This window comes from Strix aluco, chromosome 4 (assembly GCF_031877795.1).
Source record: "Strix aluco isolate bStrAlu1 chromosome 4, bStrAlu1.hap1, whole genome shotgun sequence".
Lineage (NCBI taxonomy): Eukaryota > Metazoa > Chordata > Aves > Strigiformes > Strigidae > Strix > Strix aluco.
The window spans coordinates 66,828,842-66,839,112 of record NC_133934.1 but is presented as its reverse complement, the minus strand read 5'-3'; the positions used below and the strand labels follow the sequence as shown (position 1 = coordinate 66,839,112).

The following is a 10,271-nucleotide window of genomic DNA, read 5'->3' as shown; positions in this document are numbered from 1 at the left end:
CAAGACAGATTAAGTTTTAAACAGTGATAATTTTGTGCAGGGTTGCAAGTCATACCTGCATTGCCTCAGTCCATGTGGCCAAGGGACATCCCTGTGCCATGCCGGGGTCCCTGTGGGACGTGTGCATCCATCCCAGGAAAATGGGGGTCCACGGAGACAGTCTCAGCCAGTCCCTGGGAAATGTCCCAGTATCTCCCATTTCTCCTGTGGCTTACACAACTGGGAGCCAGCACAGTGGGGCTGCAGAGGTCAGACTCCATCCAACTCCTGCCAGTGTCCCATAGCACAACCCACTCCTCCCAGGAGCTGTCAGAAAAAGGCACAAAAACTTGGGACAGAGGGAAGGTGGCGCATTAGGAAGTGCCCTGTGGCAAAGAGGCTGAGGGCTTCATGGTGCCATGGTCCAGTCTAATTCCCCCACCCCCAAAATCCCATTTTTTACACAAATCCATGCAGAAAGAGCTGCCACAGCTGAGTGGGGGAAACACATTCATCCTTTTATTGATGGCGCCCAGGACAGACTACCATCATGTGCAGGAGCAGCACAGGCACCCAAAATGGAAGACGACGCTGGATGCCCAAGGGGAAAGCCTTTTTGTAGGAGGAGCGGGGAAGGCTCCTTCCCCCTCCCAAAACCCTGGGAGCAGAGCAAGCGCTGGCATTGTGCCACAAAACCCAGCCTATCTCAGCATGGAGGGGTTATATCGCTGCTGTCCCTGCAGAGGAATAAATAACCATGGCTGGTTATTTATTCTTGTATCCAGAGAGAGGGAGAGATGGGGCGGCGGGTTGGCACCACTGCTCTGCTCCCCCAGCCCACCGCTCTGCTTCCCGCCGTGGCCGCGCCACCGCTTCTTTTTTGGTGGCATTCCTGTGGATTTTGGGGGAGGAAAGAAATGAAAATAAAGCTGTCAGGAGAAGGGGATCGTCCTGCCAGCGTGTTTGTTACACTGCTTGGTTTTTGGTTGCTGGGTGTTGCGTACCTCTGCATCAGCTTGTGGATGAGCAGCTGGATCCAGGGTGCCTCAGGGGCCACGCACACCTTCTTGTTTTTCTTCAGGGTGAGGCTGCAAGGCAACGAGACCCCCTCAGCCGCACGCACACCTCTTCCCCAAAGTTTTTCTAACTGCACTGCCAGCTGCAGAGAAAACACCCCTCGCTTCCCGGCATGGTTATGAGCACACCCCTGCAACTCTTGCCGGGAGATAGATGGGATTTTTTGGGCCTCGGCCTCAGCTCCATGAGCCATGCCGGGGTAACCCCTGTTAAAATGGGCAGCGGCATCCCGTGCAACAGCCTGTGCCTTGCAAGAGTCACCACCAGATTTGGGGGGCTTTGGAGAGGGTGCAAGCACCTGTATATTTTTGCACTGGTAGATGAACAAACAATTTACAGGAATTGGTGTGCAGACTTTCTACTTACATGATCTCCTTCCTCCTGCAGTGAATACCTGGTGGTGTAACGTCGATGGCAAGGATCAGCCCCAAGTTGATGACCTGGGCGGTCGATTTGATGCACTTGCACCTCATGTTGGTCAGCAGGCTCTCCAGCGACAGACCTGTGCCCGAGAGCAGCCACACCCAGGTCTCGGTCTCCCATGGGAGAGGCAGACGGGGACACCCCCCACCCTGCCATCCTTGTACCACCATCCTGTCCCCTCCCTGCTGCCCACGGTGCTGTTTGCAGGGATGTGCTTGTGTTAATGGGGTTTGCAGCAGCAAGCAGCGAGAGCAGCAAGTCGCACACAAGGCTAATCCCTCCTGCCACAATCTCAAAGCTTTCTTTTCAAGTATACGAAGGAGGCTTAGCTTCAGGGTTTGAAAACATAACCAGCCTTTTATGAATCAAACCTGTCTCCCACCCACCAAGTGCTTGAGTTTCACCGGGGGCTTGGAAAGAAGTAGCTTAAACACACCAGGCAAATCCCCCCCCCAGGTCCCAGGCATCCCCCTCCAGCTTAGCCACCAGGTTTAAAAGATCAACTCAAGCTCAAAGATAGGCAAGAGACAAATTTGAAAGATTAGAGGAGCCCATGCTCAGTCCCATTTGGGGCACCCAATGCCTCTGCCTAGGGATTTGGAGGGGAGATGGATGGACACCCCAAGGTCACTCACCACCCCCCGGCACCAAGTTGCTCAGGATCAGGGCCAGGGCCAGTGCTGCCGGCAGCAGCTGCATCCTCACTGCCTGCCCTGAGTTGTCATGGGGGCTGCTTTATAGCCAGCCCCACTGGGGATTTCGTAGGCTGGGAAACGCTTGGGGGGAGAAAGGAGCTGCCCCATGGTTCAACTTCCCTACTGCCGCTTCCCCCCGTCGCACGTGGCCCACGCCACCTCCCCGCCAAAAAGGGCAGAAACCACTGTGGCTGCCTCCTAAAACCTCCTGCTTGCCCCATGTTTCTTGTGAAGAAATGCCGGTGACCCCCGCTCTACTCTCCACCCCACGGGGATGTGCTCCCCTGAGCACCCCCAAGCCTCTGGCATGCCGCAGGAAGCAATGCAAATGATGGTAGCTGAGGGCTGCTGCCTTTATTGGACCTGTTCAGTTATGCCTGAAGGGGACACCCAGCGCATGGCCATGGGATGGGAGGGTGGGAAAGTGGGGACTCAAGGGCTTAAATGCATAAAATGCAAAGGAAAAGGGGGCTCAGGGCATCACACAGCAGCATGCTCCCTTCCACACCGGGGCAAGGTGACAGTGGGATGGGGGGGCTCCAGTTTTGGGCTCAGTGCATCTGGCCGTCCTGCCAGCAGCAGCTTCCTCAGTGAGAAGCCTCTTTCTTCCTCCTGCCAAAAGCAGAACAGTGGAGAAACGTGTGAAGACTGTTCCCCATCAGATGCCCCTGGTCCTGCCAGGAGCCCTTTCTCTCAGAGTAGAGCAGGGCTTACAGGTTAGGGAGGTCCTGCAGGAGTTTCTTCACCCAAGGGGTGTCCGGATCCACGCAGACCCTCTCCAGGCTTTTTAGCTTAATCCTAGAAAACACGCGGGGTTTCAGCACTGTTGCTTCTCCCTCCTCCCCTATGCTTCTCATAAAGAAAAAGAGCACAAAACTGAAGTAATTCAAGGAGGATGGGGAGGAGCAAAGGACTCATACAACCCTGGGAGCCACTTACACCACCTCGAGGCGCCGGCAACTGCTCCCCACTGGCCGGACCTCGATGCTGCTGTATTTCCGCGGGGGGATGAAGGCTCTCGTAGTCTTGGCACAGCGGCAGCTCAGGTTGCCATTGGCTTCCAGGAGAGCTGGAGGGGCACATGGCTGCAGCTCATGCATCGCCCGAAAACCCGCCACCATCCCCCAAACCCTTTCTAGGCAATGCATCTTTTCCCACATCCCACTAGGATCACCACACCCACTTGCAAAAGAGCCTTGGTGGCATTTAAGCCTCGGAGACAGCAGCAGGATGCCACCTCCAGAAACCTCACCCCTCCCTCCAGCATTCTGTAGCCCCGTGCATGGGGGGAACAGGGAACCTCACCTGCATCCCTGGGGTGGTAGGTCGCCAGCAGCACCCCAAGCAGCAGAACCACCCGTGCAGCCATGCCAGCCCCATCCCCGGCCCCCACAGCATCCCCGTATTTGAACTGGAAAATAGGAGAAGTGAGGCAGTGCAGGCGGGAGGCCCCGGGGGTTGGGGTGGTTTTTGCCCGTCTCCGTTCCCTGCTGACGGTGCTCGCTGAGGTTGCAACACTGCTGATAAAAAGTGGCTCGGGGCTTGGCGGGGGGTCAGGCTTCCTGAAACCATCTCTGTTTTCCCCTTCCTACAAAGCCGGGTGTTGTAAAGATATCGGTTGTTTCCCCCAGTGCTTGTTCTTAGCCCACGCAGCCGCACAAGCCTGAAGGTTTTCTGGGGTGCTTTTCTCTTCTGCATGATCAGATATTACTCATTTCTCCTACAACCACATTTCCCCCCTGCAAGGTGCATCTCAGTCTGAGCTTTGGTGACATTTGATTTTGCTCTTTCCCCCCATGGCAAATTATACCAAAACTCTGCCAAGTGACCTTGCACCCATCCTCTATATTTCTTTATTGGCCTTTACTGTTTTCAAAAGCCTTAGAGCTCCCTGCAAACCCCAGCCCCATCACGGACACCAGTGTTTGGATGTGGGGCGCATTGGCTGTATCACCCAGCTACTTGGCAGCAATATTGTGCCCTCAGACCAGCACCGAGGGAGACAAGAGGGTATGCTGGGAAGGAGCTTTGCTTCCCACCAGCTCTGCCGGGGCTGCCGAAGCCTTGCTGGAACATCCATCCCAACTACTGTCACTACCTCGGACAAACCTTTCCCCACCCTTGTCTCAGTCCTTGGCATAAAAGGCATCATGCCTGACACACGCCTGGGTCCTGCCCTCGTTCCTCCACCTTTAGTAGAAATACCTCACCTCGTGTATATTCAAATACACATTTTAATGCCTGCAGAGTATCTGTGAAAGAGAATCAAGACAAGAGCACCGGATGCAAATGACAGTAAATTCACCTCCAGGAAGGCTGTGATGATGGGGTTTACCACAGCTCTGCTGAGTTTCTTTGAAGATAGGAGATCCAAGGAAAATACAATAGAAGAAAAAAACCCAGAATTTTATTTGTCTTTAGCTCTCAGGACAGGACATGCCATGCTGTGTAATAAAAACCCCAGACACACACTCTGTTGCTGAGTGCTTCACACAGAAAGAATCAAAGTTGTTCCAACAGAGACAGGAGCAGTCTCTGACAGAGAAAGGCTTCACAGTCTATGGGCAAGTAAATAAATGAAGCGTTCATATTCCCACTAATTCAGGGACTGAATGCAGTGGGGAAACACCCCCATGAACCTGCCACGGGGCTGGGGTCAACAGACAGCCACCCTCAGAACTTTTGGGAAGGGGGGAAAGCAAGGACAAAGTGAGGAGCGGCCAGGTTTGCATGCCTGTGCATCATCTGCCAGCTCATCTTGGGGCTCTGAGCGTCAACTTCCTTAGCAGGAAACTTATTTTTTCTTCCTGTGAAAAGCAGAAGGAGGAGAAATGTGTGAACGCAGAGAAAAGCGGGTCCTGGGGGAGGAAGCTCCTGCCCTAACTGAAGGAAGTCACTGCCATTTCCCCAGGGCAGGCATCAGTCACGAGGACATCTCCCGGCTGCCCCTACACCGTACCACAAACGTGGGCATGATCAAGGAGAGTGGCTTTCCCAGCCGAACATCAACACACTGTTGTACTCACAACGAGCAAACCCTTCTCCTGTCATTCTGCCCGTCCCCCATATTTTTAGTTTTTTTTTTTTTTTTTTTTTTTCCCAAAATGCTTTCAGGAGGTGCAGCACCATGCACAAGCTGTGGAGAGCACAACCCACGGATGGCAGCATCAGCATGCTGAATGATCAAATGCTGCTTTGCACAGTGAAGTCTCACCCCTCATCGCCTTGGGAGTGGGTCCCTTGGCCTCTGGCCAGATCCCTGAGAGCCCTCGGTCCCACAAGTGCTCCCCAGGGTCACAGATGTGATGGGATGCTATCCAGGGCCAGCTGAGCCAAAGGGTTTTTCATCAAAGCAACTTACGTGCTAGCAATACGCTTCAGCAGTTTCTTTACCCAAGGGGCCTCAGGATTCACGCACACCTTCCCTGAGGGTTTTAATTTAATTCTGAAATGCAAGGAGAGTTTATGAGCATTACCCACCCCTCCAAAGGCAGGGATTCAAGCAGCCAAAGCTGATCTGCAAGACTCAGCTTTCATTTACGGTGCCAGCAGACTGCAGAAAGCTGCTAGCCACACAGGGAACCACAGGATCGTCAGGAAAAAGCAAGATGCAACATGTTTCCATACGGAGCAGAGACTGTGCTTGAAGCCCAGACATGACTGTTCAAAGATAATTTTCTCTGTGGATTCACAAATGCATCAGCACCAAGCAGTTAAAGAAATCTTATGCTCCTGCTTAACGCACCACTTCAGTCAGGACAGGACTAACAAGATAAGGGCTTGACCTAAGATGCTGTTTGCTCTCTAGAGTGTTGCATAGTAGTGGAAAAATTGATTATGGCTCATCTTGCCTTGGTGTCCGAAGGTGCACTTCCTCCATACTGCAAATGCCCCCCACCAGCATGCTCCCCGCTAAGCACCAGCACAAAGAAATCATGCTTTCCCTTGCTGGAAAGGCTCATTTAGGTCCCAGGGACCTCTTCAGATCGGCTCGGGTGCGTTTCCTCCACTGGAGCGTTGCTCCTCAGCCCCTAAGCACGAGTGAGCTTGCTGGCATTTTTGAAAAGCTTTAGTTTTCAGAAAGGGAGTGGAGAAGCTGGGTGGTTGCAGAAGGAAAAAGCGCAACACTGGCCCCGCTGCTCCGTGGAAACTAGGGGAAAGCGGCTTTCTGCCCCATGAGCCACCCTCAGCACTTACATGATCTCTGTACGTCTGCAGGTGCTTCCCACAGGTCTGATCTCAATGCTTTCATATCTCTTTGGACTGATGTAGTCTGAAGCTGTCTTTACGCACCTACAGTTCAGGTTTCCGTTTACCTCCAGAATGGCTGAGAAAGAGAGAAGGTAGCAACTTACAGAGACAAACAACATTATTTAGAGATGCAGCAACTCCAAATCTCTTAGAGCACGAAAGAAATTGTCCTTTTCCACAGTTTCATTTGCAACACTTTGGGGACCACAGTAAGAAAGTATTATCTGCGCCTCTACCTTGGCCCCCTGATCTCACATGGCTCCGGAAAGCTGAACCAGGTCCTAGCAAAGGAGGACGACCATGCTCTTTCCTTGGCTATGAGAAAAACCCTGGGCTAAAAAGCCAGAAGTCATCCCTGTCTCCTTTGGTCCCTTTGGGTGCAGGATGCAGGTGATACCCACCCATGGCCAGGACCACGGCAGGCTGGGAGCTGACAGCTGTGGGTATCTCTGCAAAGACACCAGAAGCTCACCTGCATGGACTGAGTGGGCCATCACCATCAGCAGCAGCAGCCACAGGAGCACAGGGGCTCCTGTCCCCACCCCAGCTGGCGCTCGCATCCTCGCAGCAGGCTAAGCCCCAGAGATGGTCTGAGGAACTGGGTGAAGAAACACCACTATTTATTCAGGAGGGTCACGCTCTGACACAAGCAGCAAGATTCAAACTTCAGCAGTCACATCTGACCAGCGGACCGTGAAGAGAGGTGACGCAATTTCTCGGATGCTCTCCACAGCCAGGTCAGAAGCTGAATTTACAATGTTATTGATTAAAAACAGCCACTGGGACCAAGTGCATATCTGGATTCCCCACATATTCTTCCCCACACCCTGTTTCTGTTTAGTTGGGTCTATGCAATCATCACCCTTCCCTCCCTTTAGCCTTTACCCCTCAACCACAAAAAGAGCCCACAATAAAATCAAAGCGCAAACCCCGGGTACACAGGGGTTTTTTTAATGCACTCAGATATTTACATATTTCTTTCTCAGGGCTATAATTCCCCCACGCTATTTTTTCTCTTTCTTACATCAGCAAAAATGCCTAGCACTGTACCATGGAAAAATAATAAAGATCTCTGCTGTACGTTTCCACTCAGACCCTTCAAATCTAGCACTTTGCTGTATGAGTAAAACACCCAGGAAATGTAAGAGATGACTGGTACAGTAACACCAGCAAAAAGCAAACTATTTCTACATCTCTGCACATTCATGACTAAGTGCTGATATGCACATTTATCAGCACCGACTTTCTTGATACCAGTGGCCTGGGAGTGAAATACAGATGGGTGCCAGAGAACGGCAGCAGAAAAAACAACGGGGGGTGGGATGGACTCAGGGATTTGTGAGGGTGAGACCTGAGCTCTTCCCTTGCAGTGCTGGGACTGGAAGAAGGAGGGCTGCAGCCCCACTGTTTCCCTTGTGAACATCTGTCTATGTTAGGTCCAGAGTGCGCTTCAATGACATAGGGATCAAATCCCCACTGGGATGTGCAAGGAGCCACAGGCTGGCACCAGGGGTAGCTTCAGGAATCTTCCAGTTTGGCCCCATTTAGTAGCCCATTACATCACTTAAGACCTGAAATAGTCTAGGCTTAGTTAGAGGTGTCCTGCCTGCTTACCGTTTCAGGAAAAGCAGCTTTTATTACATTATCAGCTCAGAGGTGCAGTGTGCTATGCAGTCAGTGAGCCAGTTCCCCATCATTCATGGCAGGTATAATCAAATGGTAGTAGGCAAACTATTGACACCAACGTCAGTGTGTATCTGGCAGTGAGAAACTGTAGGAGCATATAGAAAGGGAGGTCAGACCATGCACATCTTTCCAATGCTGTAGAGCCACGTGTCCACAAGGTTTTAAGGCTTTATTCTGGCACGGCAGAATCCTCCAGGCCTTACACAGAAGGTCGAGGAAGATGATTCTTCCCCGCTACTCCACTCTTGTGAGACCTCACCTGCAGTCCTGTGTCCAGCTCTGGGGCCCCCAACAGAAGAAGGACATGGACCTACTCAAGCAGGTTCAGAGGAGGCCACAAAAATGATCAGGGGGCTGGAGCACCTCCCTTATGAGGACAGGCTGAGAGAGCTGGGGTTGTTCAGCCTGGAGAAGAGAAAGCTCCAGGGAGACCTTATAGTGGCCTTCCAGTACTTAAAGGGGACAGTACTTAAACAGGATAGTTGGGGAGGGACTCTATCAGGGGTAACAGTTTTAAACTGTAAGAGGGGAGATTTAGATGAGATATGAGGAAGAAATTCTTCACTGTGAGAGTGGTGAGACACTGGCACAGGTTGCCCAGAGCAGCTGTGGCTGCCCCCTCCCTGGCAGTGTTCCAGGCCAGGTTGGACGGGGCTTTGAGGAACCTGGTCTAGTGGAAGCTGTCCCTGCCCATGGCAGGGGGGTTGGAACTAGATGATCTTTAAGGTGCCTTCCAACCCAAACCATTCTGTTATTCTATGAATATGTCTGCCCATTTTGGGGGACCATCAGCTGGTGCTTCCTTCTTCACACATTTCACAGCATCTTTTGGTTTTGTCTCAGAATGAGCCATTGAAGGACTAAAGCAATGCATTTTGGCACTCAAGGGGTCAGTCCTGTAATACCAACACCTTCAGCTCTCACACAGGATATTCAAGGGCCACCACTGCAAAGTGATGGCCACAGCAGCACCCCATGCTCTCAGGTTTTGGTGGGACAGGGCTGCCCTGAATAAGGTAAAGTCACCAGCCAGGAAGCAAAAGGGGAAGGGGACTCGTAGACATGAAAGCAAGGCGAGGAGGAAGGAAGAGGACAGAAGAAAAATTATGCAGTTGTGTGATAATGTAATTTGGAGATTTCAAATCACATCAGCATTTTATATAGTGACAAAATGGTAAACTAAAAGAAAAAAAGTATTACACTCAAACTTTAAGCTACTTATCTTTCTCTTAAAACCTTTGTTTTTTTTCTGAGATAGGTCCAAAAGTTCTGTAAAGACACCAAGATTTGTAAAAAAAGTGAGTTTTTTGTAAAAAAAGTTTTGTAAAGAGATCAAGGTCAAAAACGGACAAGTGTGGAGTTTAACTTCCTGTACATCAGGGTTGCAGAGAGGCCAGAGACAACCTCCATGAGCTATTCTTAAAGTCCAATGGAGGGAATGAGAGCCTTGCTGCTATGGCTATGGAAAAGGAGATGGCTTTAAAACTGGTTTTTGTTCAATACTTTCAGAGTTTTCAATTTCTTTGCAGAGAGTTATTAGGAGTCCAACATAGCATTGGTTTAAGTGGTTTTGCTGGGTCATGGCAGAGATCTCTTCAAATAAAAGTCTGCAAAATGGTGGGGAAGGCAGCGATTTACTGGGAGAGATGACTGGTCACCTACTCAAAGTGCTATGGAGGCACCAAAAAAAGTTTCATAGTGTTTCTGAAGTAGATGACTTCAAAATGATCCTGCTTTTATAGCTGGGGAAAACCAAGAGAAGTGAAACCAACTTTCCCCAGAGCTGCATGGCAGAGAGGACAGAGTCGGGGCTTGCGGCCAGTGCTCCAAGTGTGGCCCTTCCACAACACCAAGGGAAACCAACACCAGTTCTGGCAGTGCTTAAGGAACTAGTACAGGAAGAAGCTACCCCTGGGAGACATGCAATGGACAGACCAAGATAACTCATAAGCAAGATTGCCCCCCAGATTTGTGGCTACAGGGCAGGTGTCAATCTCCTGTCTACTCTGGAGGGAAGTGGGAGATGCAGAAGCATGTTTTGGCTGGATGGATTTAGATAGGTGGCTTTAGAGGGGTCCTGGGTGATCAGTTTGGCCACAGCACCTCAGTTTTAGCCTGGGGCAGATGTTTGCCCCTAGACCTACGTAAAATCCCAGGTGC

General features: G+C 51.3%; 3 protein-coding genes across 3 annotated transcripts; all 3 read right to left on the bottom strand.

The window, feature by feature from the left end:
- Positions 1-520: 520 nt before the first annotated feature.
- Positions 521-2,178, bottom strand: LOC141922342 (C-X-C motif chemokine 2-like). The gene is made up of 4 exons (XM_074821477.1): positions 2,115-2,178; positions 1,423-1,558; positions 984-1,067; positions 521-871 (listed from the first exon to the last, which is right to left on the bottom strand). The coding sequence occupies exons 1-4, from the start codon at positions 2,176-2,178 to the stop codon at positions 745-747; spliced, it is 411 nt and encodes a 136-aa protein (XP_074677578.1). The 3' UTR covers positions 521-744.
- Positions 2,179-2,506: 328 nt separating this feature from the next.
- Positions 2,507-3,543, bottom strand: LOC141922341 (alveolar macrophage chemotactic factor-like). The gene is made up of 4 exons (XM_074821476.1): positions 3,480-3,543; positions 3,114-3,243; positions 2,889-2,972; positions 2,507-2,786 (listed from the first exon to the last, which is right to left on the bottom strand). Exons 1-4 carry the CDS (start codon positions 3,541-3,543, stop codon positions 2,762-2,764), a joined length of 303 nt encoding a protein of 100 aa, XP_074677577.1. The 3' UTR covers positions 2,507-2,761.
- Positions 3,544-4,561: 1,018 nt separating this feature from the next.
- Positions 4,562-6,985, bottom strand: LOC141922339 (interleukin-8-like). The gene is made up of 4 exons (XM_074821475.1): positions 6,898-6,985; positions 6,372-6,501; positions 5,536-5,619; positions 4,562-4,981 (listed from the first exon to the last, which is right to left on the bottom strand). Exons 1-4 carry the CDS (start codon positions 6,983-6,985, stop codon positions 4,969-4,971), a joined length of 315 nt encoding a protein of 104 aa, XP_074677576.1. The 3' UTR covers positions 4,562-4,968.
- Between the last annotated feature and the right edge of the window lie 3,286 nt (positions 6,986-10,271).

Excerpts from the sequence above, each read along its gene's own strand:
- LOC141922342 (XM_074821477.1), bottom strand. The coding sequence starts at position 2,178 with ATGCAGCTGCTGCCGGCAGCACTGGCCCTGGCCCTGATCCTGAGCAAC. Across the intron at positions 1,068-1,422 it reads TGCAGGAGGAAGGAGATCAT|CCTCACCCTGAAGAAAAACA; the intron begins GTAAGTAGAAAG and ends GTTGCCTTGCAG. Across the intron at positions 872-983 it reads ATCCACAAGCTGATGCAGAG|GAATGCCACCAAAAAAGAAG; the intron begins GTACGCAACACC and ends CAAAATCCACAG.
- LOC141922341 (XM_074821476.1), bottom strand. The coding sequence starts at position 3,543 with ATGGCTGCACGGGTGGTTCTGCTGCTTGGGGTGCTGCTGGCGACCTAC. Across the intron at positions 2,973-3,113 it reads TGCCGGCGCCTCGAGGTGGT|GATTAAGCTAAAAAGCCTGG; the intron begins GTAAGTGGCTCC and ends CGTGTTTTCTAG. Across the intron at positions 2,787-2,888 it reads CTGCAGGACCTCCCTAACCT|GAGGAAGAAAGAGGCTTCTC; the intron begins GTAAGCCCTGCT and ends TGCTTTTGGCAG.
- LOC141922339 (XM_074821475.1), bottom strand. The coding sequence starts at position 6,985 with ATGCGAGCGCCAGCTGGGGTGGGGACAGGAGCCCCTGTGCTCCTGTGG. Across the intron at positions 6,502-6,897 it reads GGCCCACTCAGTCCATGCAG|CCATTCTGGAGGTAAACGGA; the intron begins GTGAGCTTCTGG and ends TCTCTTTCTCAG. Across the intron at positions 5,620-6,371 it reads TGCAGACGTACAGAGATCAT|AATTAAATTAAAACCCTCAG; the intron begins GTAAGTGCTGAG and ends CTTGCATTTCAG.